This window comes from Amyelois transitella, chromosome W (genome assembly GCF_032362555.1).
Source record: "Amyelois transitella isolate CPQ chromosome W, ilAmyTran1.1, whole genome shotgun sequence".
In the NCBI taxonomy this organism is placed as follows: Eukaryota; Metazoa; Arthropoda; class Insecta; order Lepidoptera; family Pyralidae; genus Amyelois; species Amyelois transitella.
In genome coordinates this window covers 10068211-10094229 of record NC_083536.1, presented here as the reverse complement: position 1 = coordinate 10094229, position 26019 = coordinate 10068211, and the positions used below count along the sequence as shown (strand labels likewise).

Sequence of the window (26019 nt, the reverse complement as noted above, 5' to 3'; positions counted from 1 at the left end):
ACGTTTAGAAAACGTAATTCGACACATCCATTTATTTTGGAGTTAATATCTACAACTTTCGGGTGATCAGTCCTACAGTTGTTCTCCTGATTCATATTTTGGCTCGATTGTTTTGCCATTCTATTTCTCATTGCTCTCGTCATGACATTTATACATTCATTCATTTCTTTTAAATCTTTAACAGTGATTTTCGTACGTGATAAAGCATCTGCCACTATGTTTTCTTTTCCTTTTATGTACTCTACAGTGAAATCATATTCTTCTAAAAGAAGTCTAAACTTTGTTAAACGACTAGAGGGATCTTTCATGTTAAAAAGATAAATTAAAGGTTTATGATCTGTTTTTATTTTAAAATGTGTACCATATAAATATGGTCTGAAATATTTGATTGCCCATACTATAGCAAGAAGTTCTTTTTCTATGGTAGCATAATTTAGTTCAGATTTATTTAAACTTCGGCTTGCAAAAGCTATTGGGCGATCGTCATTATTTGAAAGAACCGCACCTATAGCATATCCTGATGCATCTGTTTGTAAAATAAATTCGTTGTTTTCACTGAAATTTGGATATTGCAATACCGGCGGGGAACTTATTGCTTTCTTTAAACTACAAAAAGCATTTTGGCAATTCTTGTCCCAATGAAATTTAATATTTTTTTTACTTAACTGGGTTAATGGGTAAGCCTTTTCTGCGAACTTGGGTATAAATTTCCTGTAATAATTTGCCAAAGCAACAAAACTTTTTACCTCTTTTTCGTTGTTTGGTGTTGGGTAATTACGAATCGCTTCTATTTTGCCTGGATCTGGTAAAATTCCTTCAGCTGTTACTACATGACCTAAGTATAGTAGTTCCTTCTTTAGGAACTCGCATTTTACTGGATTTAATTTCAAGTTAACTTTTCTTAATCTTTCAAGAACACTTATTAAATTACTATTATGATTTTCTAAATTTCGGCCGAAAACCACTATATCATCTAAATACACGAAGCATTTTTCGTACGTTAAACCTGACATAGCTAATGTTATCATTCTGCTAAATGCACCTGGGCTAATTTTTAGACCCATAGGTAATCGAGTCATTTGATACTGGCCTGAGCAAAACGCTGTAAATTTTCTTGATTCTTTTTCGAGTTCCTGTTGGTAATAACCAGAAAAAAGATCTAAATGACTGAAATAAATAGAACCAGATAAGGAATCTAATATTTCGGTTATGTTAGGCAGAGGGAATTTATCATCCTGGATCCTGTCATTAAGTTTTCTGTAATCAATAACAAGGCGCCATTTCTTTTCGCCCGATGGATCAACTTTCTTTGGTACTAATAATACGGGACTAGACCATTCACTTCTTGTTGGTTCTATTATTCCATCCTTTAACATTTTATCTATTTGTTTATCTAATTCTTTTTTTTGTGTTTGTGGCAACCTATAATTTTTTGTATATACTGGATCAATATTTGGTTTTAATTGTATCGACTGTTTACATAATGTTGTGACGGTTAATTTATCATTTGGTAATTGAAAAACATCGGCGTATTTGGCACATATTTTATTTAATTCCTTTTTTTCTTCCGTATTTAAATGATTGAAATTCAACTGAGTAAACAACGTTTTAACTCTATCAGCATTAATTTCATTAGGTTTTTCGAATTTGCAATAATTGTAATCATCAAGGTCGTGTACTGTGGTATTTATTTTGTCTAATTTTATTTCTTTATTCGTAGTATTTAAAATTAAGATAGGTATTTTTCCATCAATAGGTTTGGCAATAGTGCTAGCGATAAATACTCCTTCATTTAATTCTTTAGCACAAACTACACAATCTTTATTTATGTTACATCTCACATATACAATAGATTCTGAACGTGGTGTTAATGTGTAACATGACTTATTCTTTAATTTTAACGTTATTAATTTGCGATTATTCAATGCAATCGAAATTGTATCTGTTTCATAATTAAGTATGGCTTTATTTTTGTATAAGAAATCATGTCCAAGAATGCCTGTTGTAATACATGGTAAGGAATTGAAAACATAAACCTTTTGAGTAATAACGTCATTCCCTAATTGTAATCGTAAATAAGTATATCCTATTGCTTTTATATTACCTCCAATTCCACAGATTTGTAAATCACTAAAATGCATTTTTATGTTATGTTTCTTAATATATTCATATTTAATTGCTGATATCGTGGCTCCTGAGTCAATCAACCAAGTGTTTAAGTTACCATTACAATATAACTCTATAGTCATTGAATTGCCGACTGTAAATATGTGATTATTATTCACGAAAAAACTCATCAAGTTGTAAATTCTCTTCACTATTTATATTACCTGATGTACTACTAAGCATGTTAATATTTCCTGTATTTTTATATGTATTTTGATGATTGCTCCTATTGTTTTGATATCTATTGATACCTCTATTAATACCTCTATTGTATCCACTTGAAGTATTTCTTCCCCGGAAACTTTTTGATGCGTTATAACCTCGTTGAAATTTCTGGTTATAGCGCATATTATTACTGTTATTTCGATTTGTAGTAGTATTGAATGTCTTATAATAATTTCCCCTGAAATTACCTCTCTGTTGATTATTGCCTACTGCATGACGATAGGTTCCTCTATGTGTGTTATTACGATAGAATAAACTTACACCTTCAGGTGCTCCTGGTGCAGTTGTTTCTTCATCTACTGCTGCCTGAATGGCATCTTTAAGGGAGTCAAAATTTCTAGCTGCGATTATGGTGCTAATCCTACGATTTCGCAACCCATCAGCAAATTTTTTAATTGCCATTTTCTCATTAATTGCTCTTAATGTTTTATAGTCATCGGAATTACCATTGGCTTGTGCAATTGTTAATTTAACGAAAAGTTCTGATAATTCTTGTCCAAATTCGGAAATAGATACACTATTTTGTCTTGCGTTATGTAATTTTGTTTGTACTGCGTTAGCACTTTTTTTTGCAAGTAAATTACTCTTCATATCATTCAACAATGCGACAATAGTAGGATAGTCATTATTTAGTTTTAGTTTCGCGGATTGTGTTAACCTGCTTTTTAAAATAAATTGTATCAATTTTGATATACACTCCGGTTTAGTTAACATTGAGCTATAGTACTCAATATTATCAATTAATTGTTGAATAGCTTTTTCATCCTCTGTCATTACAGGTATTAATCCTAAAGCTGTTTTAATATTAAAAGTTTCCATGTCTTCTTGATTCTTTTCAGTAAATAAATTTTTAATGTTATCATATAAATCTATGTATATTGCACTTATTTTATTAATGTTTTTTACTACTTTTTCGTCAATAGTACCAGATTTTATAAGATCACTATAATTTTTAATTAATTCATTAAATTTTAAATAATTTTGTTCCACGTCTTTAATTTTTATCTCTAAATTCTGAGTTTTACGTCGTGCTGGTCCCAATTTAATTAAATACGTTCTAATATCTTTTAATCCTTCAATTAACTGTTCTATATCTGCCATAGATCTTACTCACTTTTATAAAGTAAATTGATGATACATAATATAAGAACATAATTAATGAATATAAAGGCTAGTTAATATACTTACAATTTATATCACCTAGAGTCCATAGGTGCACTTTTCACACGCACTTTAACACTTTTCACCACTCAGCATATGTGCTGTCTCTTTCCCACACGATTTTCCATATAAATAATAACTTTCCCTCGTAGATTACGGACATCTGGGCTATACCTTTAGTCCCATCTTCAAACTCTACGTCCAATAGTCTAGAAATATCCGCAAATATTTTTGCTGTCATATTCTCGGGACTCCACCGATAGTGACCTTTTTGTCCTTCCACATATGTTACTATCGCTGTGCGCCCTTCTTCCTTGGTAACGTTTGTGCCTTGACAAAAGAGATTATACGACTCACACAATATCTTTATTTCTTCTTCTACGGCCTTAATGTATCTTTCCATTTTAGTTTCTTACTTGTTGTTTAAATATTTCTCCCTGTGCACGTTTCTCAATTCTTTTGTTTAAACAGGTATTGATATAACGAATCAATACAAAAATGATAATTAGAAATCCAGCAACTACCACAATACAGAGGTATAAATTTATATTATTAAGTCCTTGGCTTAAATAATGTTGCTCAATTAAATTGTTTTTTCCCAATTGAGTATAAATCTCGGGAGGTGTGCTAGAGGCAGGCGGGACTGGAGCAGTTTGATGATTCCCCATCGTAAATTACATATCGAGATAGATTGGAATTTAGTCGTATACTATATTTGGAAGGTCCTCTCAGATTCGAGCTAAGTAACTGGACGCGCGCGCACTGGCAGGGTCGCCATGTGTTGATGGGTGATCGGGACACAAGTAAAACAAGTACGAGCTGTGTTGTAACTAACTTTTATTTGATTATAAGGGAACTTATATACTAGTAATACACGTCACCCTCCTAAGTGGGTGGTTGGATGTTTACATTTAATAATAAAAATAAAATATTAATTCAAATAGCGGTGCCTCAAAAGAGTACCTAACATTCCGATGTACGGATCTTAAATATAAACAATAATGTTTTATCAACTATGCCTTATAAGGACTTGCATGCATTCCAAACTATGACATCATAATATAACCAATGTCTTTAATATTTAATTTATTATATCTTAAGTGATACCTATACTACAAGACAAGTTAATGATTATAATGTGAAGTGAGTGTGTAAGGTGTAAAAGTTATGTAAAACAAGGCATATACCTAATAAGAGATTTCGGAAGTAGGAGAGAGAGAGAGAAAAAAAAAATACTGTAATGGGAACTATAGTTTTAAGTTATTTTTAGTTATGAACTTTGCAATAATATAACAGAACCGAGTGTGGACAAGAGAAAGAAATGAATTAATGTCTAAATTTAGATGGGGAATGTTCGTCGGAATTATGTTACGAAGATGGACCACAAGTTTGGGGCAGTTGAAAATTATATGATTAAGATTACCTTCATCCAGGCCACATTCACAGACAGAAGTATCTCTAATTCGCAGTTTATGGAGGAAGACAGGGATACATACATGGCCAAGTCGCATTCGGATTATAACTGACGTTACCCACTTCTCCAAGTTTCGATGCCGGAAGAACCAAGGGACTTTGGGTAAGTTAGGTTGGATATTTCCATACCAGACACCTTTTTGCTGACGAGAATGTTGCCATTGTCTATTCCAATTAGTCATTAACTGTGGTTTAGCTAGAAGTCTAAGGTCTCGAGAGTAATGAAATTTGTGGCAGTCAGAACCTGAAGTAGAAGCTTGTTTAGCCCACATATCTACTGTTTCATTACCCTTGATTCCTGAATGGCTTGGAATCCAAGCAATAACTACATTAATACTGGAAGATTGACAATTATATAAGGCTTCTCTTATTTTCAGGGTAATTGGAAAGTTATCCTTTGCATGGAAGGGTCGTTTCAAAATATCTTGGAGGCAGCTCAAAGAGTCTGAGAGGATAAGTGATTTGTCCAAATTGTGAGATAAAACAAATTGAACAGCTTCAAAGAGAGCAATGGATTCTCCAGTAAATATAGAGGATTTAGAAAAATATTTAAAACTTAATAAAAGATTGAATTTAGGTATCCAAACTGCTGCACCAACATTAGAGTCCTGAGTTAATTTGGAAGCATCCGTAAAAATGAGGGTCCAATCAGACCATTTCTCAGAAATGATCCGGTTGAATATCCTATCAGCACCAGGAAGATTCTTGGAAAGTCCTATGTTTAGAAGAACATTAGGTTGGAAGATGAGAGGGAGGAAGTCAATATCAAAGATAGGATTTTTGGAGAATTGGGCAACTGGGTGGGGAAGGTTATCTATTTTATCGAAGCTTTTAACCAAAGGGGGGTGATCTTTGTTAACCCAATAAGAAGAGGTATGACAATAGTCTGATAGAGAGTTAAGTATTTCTAATAAGGGATGAGAAAATAATTGGATTGTTTTGTAAAGAAATCTATCAGCTAAAAATTGTCTCCTTAATACAAGAGGAGGGTCCAAACATTCAACCTGAAGGGCATTTGTCGGAGAAGATTTCATAGCACCGGTTATAATTCTGAGACATTTATGTTGAATTTTGTCTAATTTCGCCAAAGCTAATTTGTTGCATGGTTCTAGTAAGAAGGCACCATAGTCAAAATGGCTACGTACAAGGGCATTATAAATTAATTTTTGACTATAGGGATGGGAGCCCCAGCGGACTCCAGAGAGAGACCTCATGACATTAACTCCCTTTTCAGCTTTTTGGACAACATGGTTTAAGTGAGTAACACCTGTTAGTTTGGAGTCTAAGGTAATTCCTAAAAATTTACAGTTGTCTTTTTGAGGGATAGTTTCATTATTAATCGAAACAGTTAATAGGGGCAAAGATCTCTTCCGAGTAAAGACGACACAGTTTGATTTAAGCGGGGAGATAGATAATCCATGGTCTTCTAACCAGGTGTTGAGGTAAAAAAGAGCTGAATTTAAACGACGGCTAATGTCATCAAAGGAGTCCGAAGAAGCGAAAAGAACTATATCATCAGCATATTGAAGAATATTGCAAAAGCAATTGACAGACTGATCTAGGTCAGAAGTATATAAATTATACAATATGGGACTAAGTACAGAGCCCTGTGGAAGACCCTTCCAAACAGAGCGAGGGGGAAGAAGAGAACCCTGCAAACGGACAATTATGTGACGATCCATGAGCATATTACAGATGATATTAATCAGCCTCACTGGAATACTCAGCTTATGCAATTTTGAGAGAATAGGAAGTTGAACGTTATCATATGCTGAAGTTATGTCAAGAAAAGCGCCTACCACATGTTCGTTTTTAGAGGATGCCACTCTTATATGGGAGACCAGGATACTCAAGCTGTCCAGAGTTCCCATACCTCTTCTAAAGCCAAATTGAGAATTTGGAAGTATGCCCTTTGATTCAATAAACCATTCCAATCGATTTTTGATGAGATGTTCCATAATTTTATGTATTACCGATGAGAGGGCAATGGGTCTATAGCTGAGGGGGTCTAGAGGGTTCCTCCCAGGTTTAAGAATGGGAATAATAATTTAGTTCTTCCATGATTCTGGGACAGACCCAGACAGGAAGATATGATTTAAAATGGACAGGAGGTATAATTTGGAAGGAAGAGGAGCTTTGCTAATGAAAGAAAAGGGAATGCCGTCAATACCAGGGGAGGAATCCTTGAGACCGTCCAAAGCGGATAATAATTCTTGGAGGGAGAAGGGTTCATCTAGGATGGTTGGGGAAGGACAGTTATATGAAGAGTATGGAAGTTCATCCAAAGCAGGAGCGGTTAGAGGGGAAAGTCTATTTATAAAATCATTGAGCCAAGGTGAAGTGTCATTAGAAGAGGAGTCTTGATGAGCTGTAGCTCTTCTAAAAGATTTAATTTTCTTCCAAACACTTGAAAGAGAGGATTTGGGGGAAATGGATTCACAAAAGGACTTCCAGCCAAGGTGTTTTTTTTGAGATAATAGACGCTTAGTCTGTGCCATTGTTTTGCGAACAAGTAGATAATTTGTCAAGGTGGGGTCACTATTAAAATCTTTCTCAGCTTTGTTTCTTTTCCTGATAGATTCGGAGCATTCAGAGTCCCACCATGGAGGGGAGGGAATTTTGTTGTGTGAAGCATTTTTAATTGGGATTGTTTCATCTGCAACAGAAATAACAGCAGATATGAACTCTTCATACGCCTGTAAAAAGTTTTGGCTTGAGGGAGAGGGAAGGGAGGATGTAAGGACTTTGAGGCAAGTTGAGAACTTGTCCCAGTCTGCCTTTTCGGTTTTGTATTTAATTAGTAACCTCCAACAACAGAACAAAAAACGCCAAAATATGACAATGACAATCGAATTACGCACTGTCTCTTTTTTTTAATTTGAAGTTCTTAGTGGCCTGTATATTTAATGAAAAAGGTTCGTACACATTTTGTACATGCCGCCGGCCAAAGACGACTGTCTTTTAAATACACTGACCATTTATACTTATCATTAATACTCAATACAAAAATAGAGACTGGATAAAATCTTTAAATTTATTACACGGTATTGACAGATCTTAATTTTAAACAATAACACAAGTGGACTGTATATTGTATAGTAAATATAAGTTGAAGTAAATTCGATTAATTACAATATAATTAATTGAACCTTAAAACTAATGTCATTTAATGTACTGAAAGCTAATTTCTTAGCTCTATTTATCTTTATACTCTTATGTATATATTTAATTATTTACAGGTAGTATACATAACTTTGATACAGGACGTTTTAGTAAGGAGTTTTTACAACGTAAGGTTACGACGCGGGTAATATTGTCCATACCAGGATGTTTCTCAACAATTCGCCCTAACATCCATCTAGCAGGTGGCAGATCGTCCTCTTTTACTAATACCACATCTCCTATACGGGGCTCAGGTACCTGACGCGACCATTTATAACGATGTAAAAACCGAGTTAAATAATCATTGGACCATTTCCGCCAGAAATCCTGTAACATACGCTGGCAATATTGCCACCTTCGTAATGTGCTCACAGTTGATTGTTCATAGTTACGATCGGGTGCCACTAGTAATGGCTCGCCTACAAGAAAATGTCCTGGTGTTAATGGCATAAAATCATCCTCGGTCTCAGTATACGCTATAGGCCGCGAATTGAGACACGCTTCTATCTGCGCCAGTAATGTACTTTTTATTTTTTTTTTTTTTTATTTTTTTATTATTGTATGAAAGATCTTACAAAACATTGAGTAGGTATTAACTTAGTATAGCGAAACCACTAAGGTTTGAGATTACACTAAGACCTTATTTCTTCATAAGTTAAAGTTGATTCTCCTATGACTCTCTTCATGTGAAATTTTGTAGATTTTACAGCTGCCTCCCACAAACCACCAAAGTTTGGTGCACGAGGGGGAATAAAATGCCATTGGGTAACATTGTTGGCTAATATGTTGTTAATTTCTGGTAAAATTGTAGATCTTTCTTGGTTGAAAAGTTTATTTAATTCTCGCGCTGCAGGCCTACCATCAACTATTACAAAACTATTCAAATACAGACCTATTCAGTTTAGGAACCTAAAATCAATCGCGTTCAATTCATACCACCACCGTACTAAAACAAAGTCGTAATTGAATCGTTGGTGAACGAATGAAATCAAATAAAAAATAAAATTTGTCTCTGAGTCGCACTCCCCGGTGACAGCTGCTGGCAGACGAAAGAAAGAGAACAAGCTATACGATCTCTCAATATTTTATCTCGCTCGGTGATGTCACTAGATTTGCGTTCCCTTATACGAAATTCTCATTATATTGTGCCAAAGAATGTTTATTTATTTGTTACTTATACAAAAATATATATTCTAAACTAGCACCAATTTACCAAGTTTATGTGAAAACTTCAAAATACAGATAAATTTTATTTAAATAGTATGTACGACTCTTTTTAACTAAAACGTTTAAAGCAATATATGATGTGTACACAAATTCGGAACGGAACGTACTTTGATTTCGAGTTAAGTGGTTCGTAATAAGTACCTGTAGCGGCAGATTCATTTGTTTATGTGCGTGTTTTTGGATATTTGAATATTATTTAAGTGAAAAAAGGATAATTTTTACAAAATCATAATGTCGTAAGTAAATTATTTTACTACTTTAATCGTCTAGCATACATTTTAAATATAAACAAGTGTGTTAGTCAATTTGAATGGGACCTTATTCTTTCAACAAAACTATTTTAAGTGGTTGTTTTTTTTTATAGCGTCTCCCACACTCGAAGAGTTACTTTCAGCCAGCTTGAGCAGCTATGGGAGTTTTTAAATAAAAATAGGTGCTTAGCTACAGGTTTTAATAAAACGTCCCAAGCAAGGGAGTTTTCAAAAAGAATGTGGGAAGAGATGGCGCAGTATTTAAACTCGCACGGTGATGGAGCAACAAAAGATTGGAAAGGATGGTGCAAAGTACGTAAACATTTCTTTTTATGTTGTAGAGGTGATCATTATTTGAATTTCGTTCTGTTATTGATCCATACATCATATCATGGTTCTGCCTATAAACAAGGGATATAGTCGCGGTTATATGTACTCGTATGTATGTAACAAAGCCTAATAACTTCATCAACTTTCAAATTTTCAAGAAAGGTTAAATTTATACTTAAAAGTTTTTGTATTTGAATTTAACTTAAGTTTTTGTATTTTACAGTATTGGAATGTTTATAAATCGAAATTAAAAAAGAATGTTGCGTTAGTCAGAGCGTCGCATCAACTGACTGGAGGGGGCCCTTCAAATGTGAGGCCTCTTACTGAAATAGAAGAGAAGTTTTTGGTTATTGTGGGCCAGGATTTTGGCACTGGTCTGCCAGGAATTAGAGTGCAACCAAATTTTGAAAGGGTAAGATCAATAAAAATGTCCTAATTAATAAAAAATATTATGTAAATTATGCATGTATAAATTTTTTTAATGTCAAAACTAAATTAAAATTAAAAATACTTAATTTCGTTTCAGGAACCAATAGAACCTCAGCCAGTTGCCTCGAATAGAATTTTAACCCCAACAATAGAAGTAAGTTCTTTTTACTGTTCAATTAATTATTATTTTATTTTCATATTATGAAGTCTTATATAGTCATCGTTTTTTAGATTTATGAATTTGAATTAAATTGAAAGGTTTAAATTTATTCATAAAAACAAAAAAGGTATTATATATTTGTCTTTTTATAAATTAATGAGAATTATTATAGTTTAGTTACATATATTTTTAAGTTAAAAATAAATAAAGTATATTTCTTACAGGAAGCTACCCAAGAGTTTGGACAAGACAAACGGAATCTCCCCAATGAAGACGAGGCGCAGGATGGAGGATCTCTAAGTGTTTTAGAATACTGGGAGGAAATGAACCTCAGCCCGGTCCGTCGAGGATCGTAACGTCCCCGCCAGCGCCGCAGGCTACGGAAGTGCAGCCTCCTGCCGCGCGGTCACCGCGCACGCCGCGCCGCTCACCGCGGGCTGCTGGCTCTGCGCCGCGCCGCCCACGCCGCGCGCTGCGACGGGACCCGCCCGTGTCCCAGGAGGCGGCTCGCCGATCTCTCATAGATATCTCGAGCCGCAGAGCCGAAATAGAGGAAAGAAATACTAATCTCTTGGGACAACTGGTGGCGGAGATCCGAGAAATCAAACAAATATTACTATCTAGGTTTTAATATTTATATTTTAACTGCAGTATTTATTTAAATCTATAACACACTTTAATAACAGAAATTAAATAGTTACTAAATTGGGTACTAAACTATTAATGTAATTAAATTTTATAACAATGCTATATAAAGTTAAACAAATTTTAATCTAATGAAACATAAAATTTATCCTAATAATAAAATAAAAGTGGACTTAAAACCTTATGCATTAATTAATTTTAATTAACAACAATGTATATTAAATGTGGTTCCCGGCACCAATAGCAAAAAAGAATAGGACCACTCCATCTCTCTCCCATGGATGTCGTAAAAGGCGACTAAGGGATAGGCTTACAAACTTGAGATTCTTTTTTTAGGCGATAGGCTAGCAACTTGTCACTGTTCGAATCTCAATTCTATCTTAAAGCCAAATAGCTGAACGTGGCCTATCAGTCCGCTCAGGACTGTTGGCTCTGTCTACCCCGCAAGGGATATAGACGTGATTATGTGTATGTGTATGTATGTGTATGTATATTAAATACATTATAATTTATAATTTTTACTTAATAACTTTTATTTCAGGAACGCCGGACATCCCACAGTCGACGAATGAGATCATTCCGAATAGCTACACCCTGTTGAAGTGCTTGGTTGTTTTGGCTGCTACTCACAGTATCTTCAGCAAGATTGGTAGGCTGCATTTGAACTTCTTGAGAGCTGTCTGCATCACTTATTTCTGGTGCTGGAAGATTTGCTTTATTGCAAATATTGTGTAAAATGACACAAGCATTAACAATAGATGCAGCAACTTGGGGTTTATAGTGTAGAACTCTGTGGGCCAAGAGGCAACGAAAGCGTGACTTTAGAAGGCCAATAGTTCTCTCAATTACATTCCTGGCTCGAACATGTACATTAGTGTAGTGGCCTTCCGGAGTTTCAGGGAGAGCATTTACCACTGGTGTCATAAGAAACTTCCTCAGTGGATAGCCAGAATCTCCTGTAAAAATATTTTTTTTGTAATAAATATACTTCATAATATATTTTTATTACTTTTGTTTATTTATTTAATGACGAATCACCCAGTTAAATGTAGCCTTTCGGAAGGAGACTATCTGCTTCGTAAAGGATAAAGATGTGATATTTTAATATATGAATTCATATTATGAATTTATATTATTATAATCATCTTTTGTGCAAGTCTTTTGCTTATAAATTAAAACTTTACACTAAAGTAGTTATATTATTAATATCATGTACATAATTATATAAAATTCGAAATGTATATAAATATGTTGCAATCGGGGAAAAATAAAGCTGACAAATAATAAAGTTTCTTGAGTATCAAAATCAATCTAACTTTAATAATAAATTGCAAATGTATTATAATACATTTTGTATAATGGTATGCTATAGCGTACCATTGATACAAAGGCTGTGCTTTTAAAGCTTATGATAGAAAAATAAATATATTTAAGTTACCACCAATGTACCATCTTACCTAATAACCATGTTGTTTCATCCAAATATTCCAAATGATTTTTAATGGGATGGGAATTCCATATGAAAGAATCATGTGTGGCCCCTCCAAAACTAGCATCCACGCTTGTTATTTGCATATCTGCAACACAAATCTAGAATTTAAATTGCCAATTCTTACAACTAAATAATAAGCTTAAAATAATTTATGGAATTTATAGGGTGGTATATTGGTGGCTCTGACTTCCCCACTAGAGATAAAGATGTGATTAAATGTATGTATGTATAATAAATGATTAACAGATGATTGTACAGGTACTTACAAGCTGAACATTCAATGAATGGTAATGTTTTCTACAGAAATATCGTTCTTCATTTTCTGTTGGTCTTATAATAGCTATTTGTGTGCAGTCTATGCACCCTAGAACCCCAGGAATGCCAAATTTTTGATAAAATCTAGAAAATTTTAAAAATGTATTATAGTATGAATCTACCAATATCAATAAATTAAAAATATGGATACTGTTTTGTCACCTTGCCCTTATTTTATTTCGGTCTTCATGGCTTCTTGGGAAAACTATATATTTTTCTCTCATTTCCATGGAGTTAATGCATGCAGTCACCTGAGCAATTGCTTTTGAAACAGTTTGTTGAGCCAAGGAATGCCCACTTATATCACCTATAGGTCTCTGGTAAGAACCAGTTGCAAAAAAAGATAAAGCAGTTAAAACCTAAAACAAAATAGATTACCTTTGTTATTGATTTGCTTGCAAAAAGTAAATTACGAAGTAAAGGTATAAGCAGGCACTTACTTTTGTACATACATACATACATACATAAACTCACGCCTCTTTCCCGGAGGGGTAGGCAGAGACTACCTCTTTCCACTTGCCACGATCCCTGCATACTTCCTTTGCTTCATCCACATTCATAACTCTCTTCATGCAAGCTCGGCGGTTTCGGGCACTTTTGACCTGACCCTTCACCAGGACGTCCTTAATTTGATCAAGATATGTTCGTCTAGGTCTTCCCACCCCGACCTTTCCCTCCACACTCTCCTTGTATATCTGCTTAGTCAACCTGTTTTCATTCATCCTCTCCACATGACCGAACCATCTCAACATACCCTTTTCTATTCCTGTAACTACATCTTCTTTCACATCACAACATTCCCTTATCACGCTGTTCCTTATCCGGTCACTCAATTTCACACCCAACATACTCCTTAACGCTCTCATTTCCACTGCATTTATTTTGCTTTCGTGCTTCTTTTGCCATACCAACTTTCACTCCCATACATTAATGTCGGGACCAACACGCCCCTGTGCACAGCCAGTCGAGCCTTTTTGGATAGTTTCTGACTGCTCATAAAGGCATGCAAAGCTCCATTCACCATGTTCCCCGCGTTCACTCTCCTTTCAATATCACTATCACACTTGCCATCTGATGTAAACTTTGATCCTAGATATACAAACTCTTTCACTTGCTCAACTTTTTCTCCTCCAATCAAAATATTACATGCTGTCATTTCTTTCTCCATTTCAAAAACCAGTGTTTTAGTTTTACTTACGTTCACTTTCATTCCTTTCTCTTTTAAAGCTTCATGCATACAGTTTACCATCTCCTGTAACTCCTCCGCTGATGACGCCAGTATAACCTGATCGTCGGCATAGAGCAGACATTTGACGAGTAATTCATTCATCCTTAATCCACTTTCAGACTCTTTCAAATCTGTCAAACAACTATCCATAAATAGGTTGAACAGCCACGGTGACGCAACACATCCCTGCCTAACACCTTTCTCAATCTTAAACCATTCAGTGTGCGCTCCGTTTATCCTGACACAAGCACTCGAATCCTCCGAAATTTCAGTGCTCGTATCAAGAGACTGCTCACCCCATGCATAGAAAGTGCTGACCACAATTCATTCCTCTCAACTCTGTCATAGGCCTTTTCCAAATCCACGAATGTGCAATAGACTTTTTGACTCTTGGCCAAAAACTTTTCGGCTATGCACCGCAAAGAAAAGACCTGATCAGTACATCCCATTCCCTTTCGAAATCCCGCTTGAGCATCCCATTTTTTGTCATCAGTTTCATTCCTGATTCTATTAATCAATACCTTAGCATTCAATTTGCCGACGACGCTAAGCAGGCTTATACCACGATAATTTTTGCAGTCCAGTTGTGACCCTTTTCCTTTGTAAAGTGGAACAATAACTTGCCTGCCTTACACCAATGCCTTACACCAATCTTTTGGTACTCGGCCGCTTCTTCAACACAAATTGAAAAGGCAGTACAACTGTCTAGCTACGACGCCTTTTCCTGCTTTAAGCATCTCGACCGACACTCTATCATACCCGGCAGCCTTACCCGCCTTCATACTCTTAAGTGCTTCCACAATTTCAAACATTTCAATTTCGCCTTCCATCTCATTCTCTTTTTCTTTGCTATAGCAGAACTCTTTCTTATTTTCTTCCTTTTTTTCAAATAAACTCTCAAAATAGTCCTTCCATATCTTTAGCACACATTCTTCTCCTTTCACAACGCTACCATCCTGGCATCTGATCCTAGTCAGCTCTCTGGTTATAGTTTTTCCTCGGGCTGACCTTATGGATTTCCAGAATACTTTCAGATTTGACTGAAAGTCTTCTGAAAGCCTTTTATCAAAATCCTCTTTATACTCTTTTTTCTTTCCAATCACAGCTTTCTAAACCAAATCTTTCATTTTTTTATATTCCTTACGTGCTTCATTCACATCCTCATCTATAACCTCTTGCATTCTTAAGTTAGCTTTTGCTGCTAACAAATCCAGCCATGCTTTCTTCTTTAATCGCACAAGTTCTTGCACATCTTTACTCATCCACGCATTTTTGTGATTTTTCCCTTTCCTTCTTCTACTTACACCACACACTTCAACAGCTACTTTCACAATTCTTTCTTTAAATTCCTTCCATCCATCTTCAATATTGCTCCTCTCATCTAAATCTTCAATTTCATCCTTCAGTCTATTAATATACTTCTTACCTACATCCATATCTTGCAAATTTTCTACTTTCACTCTTTCCAAAGCGCTGGTTTGCTCCCTTACCCTGTGCCGCCAGCGATTGAAGATACCCCTTATCCGGGATATCACCAGTAAATGGTCCGAGTCAATGCCAGCACCGCGATATGCACGGGTATCCAGCACTTTGTTCTTCAATCTTTCATCTACAATCACAAAGTCTATCATACTTTTTAAAATACCTTCCACTCTTGTATAGGTGTGGATCTCTTTATGTTGAAACATTGAGTTCGACGCAAAAAGATCCCACTCTAGACAGATTTATAATACACTTCTTCCATTATCATTCACCTTTTCGTCACCAAACGCACCAAGCACCTTTTCATATCCATCACGCTTTACACCCACCCATCCATTAAAATCACCTAACATAATAATCTTCTCATTTGGCTTGGTAACTTTCAATACTTCTCTTACACTATTCCAGAACTCCTCGTTTTCGCTTTTTGCTGATGTTGTACCCCTCGAACCCACATCCCACGGTGCATAAACACCTAAAACGAAGATCCGAGTGATTCCAACTTTCAGCCTAATCCATAGAAGACGAGGGCTGACACACTCATACTCATTCACACACTCAGCCATTCGTGCAGAAAGAATTAGACCGACCCCTTGACAGCCTCGGCTGGTACTGGAAATTCCAGACCAATACGCCGTGTAAGGGCCGTGCTGCGTCGCGTCGCATCCTTTCCGCTTCGTTTCATTCACGCACAACACATCCAAACGTCTTTCATCCATCATCTGGCATACTTCCTCAATCTTTTCCTTCATTCCTCCTCTTACATTCATCGTCGCAAAACGGCTTTCAGCAGACCGCATACCGCTCCCGCCGGGAACGAGACGTGATGGGGTGCGGACACCATCGCCGCCATTTAGGTGCTTTTTACGGATCATCATGCGATTCCCACGAGACGCAAGGGAACAATTTTGTCCGCCCCAGCAGAGCCCCGCATGCCAGGGTAAGGCTAGCCATTACCTGGGGGTCGCCCAACCCCATGGCGGAAGTGGCACGCTCGAGACTAGGCTCGCCCCTAGCCATGCATCCATCGGCGCGGCAGACCTTAGATTGGCAAACTTACTTTTGTCTCTACAGATAAATCGGTAGCTCTTTTAGCGACGTTCATCATAGGCCGAATCTCTTCACATAGTTTCGTCACCAAATTTTTTGACAGTCGATATCGTTTCATAAACTCCGTATCTTCCCAATCAAAGGGGTTAAACTGATTTCGAGCTAAGAGCCTTCGTCTTCGCAAAGAAGTATTATAATCGCTTTCTAGGAACTCAAATAACACAAGCTCGTCATCACACATCTTGAAATAATAAAATGAATAGGTACGTAAAATCTATATTAATTGCCGAAAATTACTTCACATATCACTTGTATAAAACATCAAGAATAATTTCCGCCTTAAAAAGCTGTATTTCAATTTTTTTACCCAATTTTATAACTTCAATAAGCCACTGGACTTGCTGAAATAGTAACTTTTTTTGAATCGCTTACTTTGACAGCTAAGCGTATCAGTTTAGGTTTTCAACACACGTTATGGTACGGTTTTGTATACAAAAATGAGTGAATGATATCGGATTGCGACTCAGTTTTGGTGAAGACCTAAACTGGATCGTTTAATTAACGTGGTGGTACGAATTTGCGATGCAGATCAGTTTAGGCCCTAAACTGGCTCGCATTTAAAGATGATAGTAAGCCTGCTGATCCTACAAAATTGGTGCCATTATCACTGTAAATATTACTACAGTGCCCTCTCCGAGCTGTGAAACGTTTAAAAGCTGCTAGAAAACCTTGCGCTGTTAAGTCAGTAACTGCTTCTATGTGGACAGCGCGAGTAGACATACAAACAAATAGGCAAATGTACCCCTTGTAAGATCGATGTCCTCTACCCTTTGACACTCTTAAATTGATTGGTCCAGCATAATCAACACCGCTACAGCTAAACGGTTTACTTACTGTTACTCTAGAAGATGGAAGCTGACCCATTAGAGGATTATGACTGGTAGCTGAGTATCTGGTACAAGTAACACACTTTCTTACATAATATTTTGTTTTTGTTTTAATACCAATGATAAAATATTTTGATTTTAAATAAGTTAACATTACTTGTGGACCTCCATGTAAAGTTCTAGTATGCGCATCGGCAATAAGAAGTTCGGTAAGGAATGATATCTTAGGAATTAAGATTGGATGTTTCTGTTCTGGATGAATATTGGCTCGTTCCAAGCGCCCTCCAACACGTAGTATTCCATTTTCATCAATAAATGGACTTAAAGACGCCAGTTTACTTTTTGTGTTTAACTCTTTTCCCATTTGAATACTTTTTATTTCTGTTTCAAAACCTTGACCTTGTACTCTTTTAATCACAATTTCCAATGCCTCCTTAAGTTCCTCTGTACTCAAATACCCATGTCTATTGTTTATTCTTTTCTTAAAACGTCTGCAATAGGCAATAACGCGTAGTAATTTGTTGAGTGACGAAAATTTTGCCCATATTTCATCTTCCTTTTCTTCTAAGCAACCAGTGTGTACCTGTATGGTTTTTTCTTCTAAATTTGTATTTAATATTTTAGGATTACTGTAGTGAATTTCTTCTTTTTGTAACCATTCGGGACCATTGAACCACAATTGATTATGGGCTATCTTGCATGGACTTACTCCTCGTGAAGCACAGTCTGCCGGATTGTCTTGCGATTGTACATACGACCACTGGTTACGATCTAGTAACGAAATTATTTCTGATACTCTGTTTCCTATATAAGTCTTCCATTTGCTTGGGTGATGGCTTAGCCAAGCCAATACTACCTGAGAGTCAGTCCAAGCATGAACATTGTGTTTAGGAACATTCAAAACACTCAAAATTTCACTCAAGAGCTTCGCTAGCAACACCGCTCCACATAGCTCTAGCCGGGGTATAGAAATCTGTTTCACCGGAGCCACCTTTGTTTTAGCTGCTATTAAACTTACATGTACTCGATTCTCCGAATCGACAACGCGCAAATATGCTACTGCAGCATAGGCTATGTTCGAAGCATCGCTAAAACCATGGAGTTCGGTTATACGGTCACTTTCAGTTTGTTTAAGCCACCGTGGTAAACGGAACGAGGTAAGTTTGTTCAAATTTTCCCGGTAAACAAGCCATTCTTATTTATTTATTTATTTATTTAAACTTCATTGCACAAGATACAAATGTATAGCACAATTGGCGGACTTAATGCTAGAAGCATTATCTACCAGTCAACCATTGGGTCTTACAGAGAACTTCATGTGGGGTTAAACGAAATAATATATTTATACCTACACAAAATATAAAATAAAATAATTATAATATACATACATAAAAAATACAATAGATAAACAATATACATACATAAAAACTACAATAGATAAACAATATACATAAATAAATAGGTGCAGCGATTACCGAAATGAGTGAAAAGGCGATATTAAATACCCTCGCGACTCAGGAAAAACCCGTTTACCCGCGATTTGAAACTAGAACGACATGGGGATGTCCTGATGGACTCGGGAAGTGAATTCCAGAGCCTAACAGCCTAACAGCCATAACGGCGAAAGAATTGGAGGCAATACCTGTACGGTGAAAAGGGATAGCAAGAGTTAACTTATTTGAAGAACGAAGGATTTTTTCGTGAGTAGAACTTAATAGTTGGAAGTCTTTTTTAAGATAGTCTGGGGCAAGCTGATTATTGAGAATGGTATAATTATAATAATACATTCTTGTAACAATTCTTCATTTAATTGTTCATCCCATCCTAATCCCGAGAGCCATAATTTCTGAATAAAAACTTTAGCAGTAATTAAACTTGGAGCAATCCATCCTAGCGGATCATATAATTTAGCTATATCCGAAACAACCTTTCTTTTAGTTATAGGAGTAGAAATTGATGGAAGCTTAACAGCATACAAAAATTCATCAGAACCCCGATCCCAGGTAAGTCCAAGCATTTTAGATACGGAATTCTGCTTGAAATCTAGTGCCCTTTCTTTTTCAGAATCACCATTCCCTTCCTTTATGATGTTTAACATGAATTCATTGTTACTGTTCCATTTTTGCAGTTCAAAGCCACCCATCTGTATTAATTCATTCATTTCATGATATATTTTTAACGCTTGATTTTCGCTTTGACATCCAGTCAAAAGATCATCCATATAGTAATCAGTTTTTAATCTTTCAGCAGCATGTGGAAATGCTTTACCATCATCTTGAGCCAATTGCATTAAGGTTTTTACAGCTATGTATGGTGCTGAAGATGTCCCGAAAGTCAGACATTGAAGTTTATATTCTTTTATATTTTCATTAGCATCATCTCGCCAAAAAATACACTGATATCTAGTATCCTCTGGAGCGATCTTTATTTGTCGATACATTTTAACTATATCTGCGCAAAGGCATATAGGATGTCTTCGCCATCTCATTAGAAGGTGTCGTAACTCCAGTTGTAAAGTTGGACCTACCATTAAATCATTATTCAAAGATCTGCCCTTAGAGTCTTTACAAGATGCATCGAAAACAATTCTTACTTTGGTGGTATCTTTATCTTCTCTCACTACTGCGTGGTGTGGCAAATAAACCTTGCGCTCAATATCATTTTCTGAAACTAATCGCATATGATCTAATTCCAAATATTCTTTAAAATTTTTTTCATATTCTTCTTTTAAGTACGGGTAATGTTGTAACTTCTTTTCCAAAACCAAAAATCTTTTTAATGCTATTGATCTGGAGTCTCCATACTGACAGGATGGATTGGTGTTACGAAATGGAAGTTTCACGATAAATCGACCTGTCTCATCCCTTTTTGTGGTTGCTTCAAAAATTTCCTCGCATTTATTTTCCTCTTCTGTCATTATTTTCTTAAAGTTTACGGGTTCTGACTCTAACTCCCAAAAAGACTTCAACATATTATCTAGTTGAGCATGCATACTTGTAACTTCACAAGACAACGATACCTTTGATTGTACTATTCCGCTGATTATCCAACCCAACTCAGTATTTTGAGCAATTGTAGAGCCTGATGGCGATTTTTTAAGTCCCTCCAAAATAATGTTTCCATAGACATCAGCACCCAAAAGAATATCAATTCTGTTAGGTATATAATATTCTGGATCGGCTAACTCTAATACCTTTAAATCGGGCCATGACATCAATTCGACATGATTAGATGGAAGAAGTGACGTAATCTTGCTCAGTACATAAGCTTTAATTTCGATGTTACACTCAGGATCAATTCGCGAACGTATCATTAAAGAAACCATAGCTCGTGATTTAATGCACCTTCCATTACCTAATCCAGTTATTGTACCTGAAATTGATGTCTTTTTCAAACCCAGTAATTGCACTACCGCTTCAGTTACAAAAGACGCTTGCGACCCTTGGTCAATTAGGGCGCGAAGCGTTTGCACTTGATGCTTATTTGAAAATGTGTCTACTAAAGCCGTAGCCAACAAAACATGTGGTAAAGTTCCTTTTGAAAAATGACTATTTATGTGCAACTCACCTTCATCTGATGAATGTGGCAACGATACGTTACTTGGAGAATTTGCTACTTCACATGGCTCCCGAACTGTAATATTTGCTTCTTGCGCTACCATAGTAGCCGAAATTTTTGGATGTAAAAGAGAATGATGCCGCCTACTACAAATTTTACAACATATAGTACTACGACAATATTTAGCTGAATGTCTTGGTGTCAAACAATTAAAACATACATTATTACCTTGGACAAATTTGCGTTTATCATTATATTCTAAAGAGGAAAAATCTTTACAACTACTTAGTTTATGGTCACCCTTACAAAATATACATACTATCTCCTTCCCAAACATTGTTACAATTTTTGAGGGACCTGGAATAGTCTGATTTCTATATAATTCTTTATTTTTATTGAAGTCAGTAATTTTGGGATCTAAAAATTCTAAGGAATGAAATCTTTTTTCTAGGAACTCTAAACAATTTTAAATTTGGCAATTTGTTAGATTGAGCTGATAATTCACTAACTAAGGATTCCCATTGTTTGCGGGACTCGTGATCTAACTTTAAGCTAACAATATATATTATATATATTATTAAAATATCCCAAGAATCCGTATCAACACCCAAGCTCTTCATTCCATTTAGCATGTCCAATGTACTGTCTAATAAATCCTTTATTGCAGAGGCAGATTCCGTCAGTATCTTCTTTTTACTAAAAAATCCATTTAATATGCAGTTCACCAAATATTGTTTATTGTCATACCGGTTCTCTAACATCGACCAACATTGCGAGTAATTTTCATTAGTAATTGGAATATGACGTAGCAGTTGCTCGGCCTCCCCAGTGATACTTCCCTTTAAATAATGTAGTTTCTGTACGTCGTCAATGGCACTATTGTTATGAACTAATGAAATAAAGAGATCCCGAAATGTCATCCACTCTGTATATCTTCCTGAGAAAACTGGTATGGATATTTTCGGCAGCTTCACGTTACCTCTGTTACTGCACGCTGTATTGAAAGATGATAATTCGGATGGATTAAAGTCTTGAATAGCCGGTTTTAACTGATTTCAATGAGATCTCTCAGTTCTGATTTAAATTCTATGTAAAACTCATCCATGTCGTCATAAAGTGAATCTCTAAAATAACTGCAGTCGGATAATTCCTTAATTTGTAATAATTTATTATGGTTTGCTGTGAATTCTGACCATTTGCCGTCAATAGTTTGTAACCTGGTTTCAACATTTGTTTTTGACAACCTATCCTTCGGACTCTTCTTAAAATTAACTTTCGACTTTTTTATTTGTTCCATTATATTATTTTGCACGCTTAAGAGCTACATTGTAGTTAGATAAGAACACTAGCTTTTGTTAAAAACAACTTATTAGTAAAAATGTTTGAAAATGTAACTAACGATATTGTCCGGTTTACCAACGCACGTATTATTTCTTCTTCCGCCGCAAACTGCGGGAGTAGTCTTCGTTGAATGATGTTTCTACATAAACCTCCAAAGCTATTGCAAAGCTTGGTATCACTAACGTCGAACTACTGATGCTTTACTCCGGAACTTCCACAACAATTAAAGAATATGAAGGCACTCGGTGCCTACTGCTGGTTACCAAAATCCGGCTCGTAATAACCAAATGTTTAAATAAAGATTATTGCCGGGATGAAATTAAACACTGCGTTGGTTAAAATAAAGTAAACTTATATTATGAAATCTCAAAGAACATGAAAATTATTAGTAACCTCCAACAACAGAACAAAAAACGCCAAAATATGACAATGACAATCGAATTACGCACTGTCTCTTTTTTTTAATTTGAAGTTCTTAGTGGCCTGTATATTTAATGAAAAAGGTTCGTACACATTTTGTACAACTTTCTTATGTCTGATTCCGTTACACACGCACTAGATTGCGTTACACCTTCACTGGTACTTCTCGTCTTCGTCTTTTATCCAAACCTATAAAGTACGCTCCTCTTCTTCGCTCAGAACAGGTGGTGGTCCAAACGTTGTTTTATGGCTTGGGTTTTTAAGTTTGAAATGCAAGGTTGACTTAGGAATACAGTATTTTCTCGCTATTTCTCGAATTTTACCAGTTTCTCTTATTTCTTTTAGTGCTAAATTTAAAGTATTCGGATCATAGTCTTTCTTTTTCCCCTTAGGCATCTTTGTTTCCCTTCAAAAAACTGCTGTCAAACAGTACCTGTAGCTAACAAGTGATTGAACACATTAATATTACTTATTGGACACATTTATATTAGTCATTGGACACTCTGTCCAAAGACTAGTACAAAGGTGCTTATAAACAAGAGTAAAAAATGGAGATACATTAACCTTTAAACTAAAGGCAAGGAAGTATAAAATAGGTCAATTTATTTAAATATAAAAAAACACAATTATTGGATACCTGTCCATTAATTATATTTCAAACAAAAAAAATATTAGTTATTGGACAGCACAATATAACCTAAAATTATATTTTAGGCAACCAATTCTCATCAAATTCTATACGAAATACGATAATAATCTACTGTGTAAATGACTAAGCACATATTAGGATTAACAAAAAGAAAAACGATTGTAATAAACTGTGTTGATAAACTTACCGATTTCTTTATTTTTTTTTAGAAAGACTGTTGACTGTTGACCGACGCCGAGAAAAGTAAATATTTTCAAACTAATGCTGCCATCTATTGCAAATATTTTGAACAATTAAGTGTAAGCATAAAGCAGAGTTTAGAAGTATATCAATTGCTGTGCTCTTGTTTTTCGAGCAGCCTAAATAATCAAGTTTCATTGTGTTTTGTCCAAATGACTAGATTTTTACCCTATAAGCTGTTGGTTTTTGAAAAACCTAGTTTTGTTTTAAACTTTGATAGTTGTTGCTTTGTTGGAAACTAGTTTTTTCTTCTTGGAAAATAGTTTTTCTTCTTGGACTGAACTTATTTGTAACTTAAAATAACTGAATAGTTATTGTTTCATACTGAACTTGAGCAGCTATTGCTTTATTTTGAACTTGGGAAGTCGTGCCTCTGAAGACTTTCCTGTCTCCCTCTTCACCGCCTGAGGACCCTATATAAAGGCGCTGGACCTCCTCTTTTGGACTCCTTGAGCGCAAATATAGTTGCTTTCACGATCTGGGCGGCAAATATTTTTTTTTATCTTTTTCATTGCCTTCTGAGAGTTAAGATTCCGCTGATATTAACATATACTTTCGAAAATAACCTTTATTTCGAAAGAATGCGTGTACGTATCTGCAATTCATCCTTTTCTATTTATCGTTTGTAAAATATGTGCTAAATTCGTACACTTTGTTCAGTTGAGTTGGATCATCTTGTAGATTGTAGGGGAAAGGTGTCCAAGATGATCCCCTTAAGGGAGAATGCTCATAGTTTTAACAATATCTAACTTGACGTAGATCTTGAAGCATACAATAATAGTATATTTATCGGTCTACACGTATTCATACATTTTTTTTAAATTTTAGATTTTACAAATATTATTTTTTTTTTTCTAAAATCTTGCTAATGGATCATCTTGGACACAGGTTGTCCAAGATGATTATAAGGGTATGGGCAAGATGATCCTGGGGAACATCTTACCCCTAAGCAGAGGAAATTCAAAGTATTTGTCAATTTTTTTAATAATAAATGAACTTTATTTAAAAGAATATCCATGTTTTTATTATTTAGTAAATATAAAGTTATTTTTGTATTAACAAACTTTGAGATCACAGAAATATAATCATAATAGGGGAAAGGGGGCATAACGGGGGCGTTAAGGGAAATAAACAATAAAAAAGCAATCAAATATATTTATCAATTAAAATTAATCACAACCCTTTGGTTACACATTAAAGTATCATTTGACATAGAATTTGGTGATAAAAACAATCAACAGTATTATTAATTTTAATTTTACGAAACCCTAGTGAAAACCCCACCATGCCCCAGGGTAGGGGCAGTACGGGGTATATGTTCATTTTATCTCACAGAATGTGCAGATGTGGATTTCTTCTTCATTCTCGTCATCAACACCTGCACAGGCTGTATGTGCCCAACATCCACAAAGTTGACAAACGAGGCCAGCTACTGGGGGGATGCGAGAAAATCGGTCCCAAAGTCCTGGCACAGGTTTATCCCCTCCTGCGCAAAACTGTTTGCTGGGTGTTGGGGAGGGCGTGGCAACGTGTTCCCCCCAAGCGGTGCGGAAAGCTGGTGTCGGCTCGTACTCGGCGTATTAATCACAAGAAGCGACTGGCGAATCCGAACATAGTTGTGTAAAATACACACTGCTTTTATTATATTTGTTACTTTTTCTATTGTATGACATCTTATAGCAGTACCTACTTAATACCTGAAAATTTTCTGCCATCATCCCAAAAGCACATTCAATTGTATTCCTCTCTCGGCTTAGTCTGTAGTTAAATACCCTTCTCAAGTCATTCAAGGTTCTTTGGGGATATGGTCTCATCATGTAAGATAGAAGGGGAAATGCCTCGTCCCCAATAAAATAGTATGGAAATTCATAGTTAGATTGGTCATTAGGAAGTCTGGAAGGTAAAGAATATTATGTCCATGTTCTATCCAACGTTTGATCCTGGAAGCACTGAAAATTCCACCGTCGCTGTTCCTACCCGCAAAGCCAGTCTCGATAAGAGTAAATAGTCCATCGGAATCACAACATGCCATTAATACTATCGAATGGTAGGATTTGTAATTAAAATTACTTGATCCCGAATTAGGTATTTTTCTATTCTGATATGTTTACCATCACATGCCCCTAAA

At 35.7% G+C, this 26019-nt stretch overlaps 2 protein-coding genes across 2 annotated transcripts; one reads left to right on the top strand and one right to left on the bottom strand.

The window, feature by feature from the left end:
• Window positions 1–7125: 7125 nt before the first annotated feature.
• LOC132904180 (uncharacterized) lies at window positions 7126–10940 on the top strand. The gene is made up of 5 exons (XM_060954091.1): window positions 7126–7320; window positions 8265–8315; window positions 10252–10407; window positions 10522–10578; window positions 10809–10940. Exons 1-5 carry the CDS (start codon window positions 7126–7128, stop codon window positions 10938–10940), a joined length of 591 nt encoding a protein of 196 aa, XP_060810074.1.
• Window positions 10941–11855: 915 nt separating this feature from the next.
• LOC132904179 (putative nuclease HARBI1) lies at window positions 11856–17069 on the bottom strand. Its single transcript, XM_060954090.1, has 6 exons — window positions 16807–17069; window positions 13199–13395; window positions 12988–13120; window positions 12687–12819; window positions 11944–12185; window positions 11856–11864 (listed from the first exon to the last, which is right to left on the bottom strand). Exons 1-6 carry the CDS (start codon window positions 17035–17037, stop codon window positions 11856–11858), a joined length of 945 nt encoding a protein of 314 aa, XP_060810073.1. The 5' UTR covers window positions 17038–17069.
• Between the last annotated feature and the right edge of the window lie 8950 nt (window positions 17070–26019).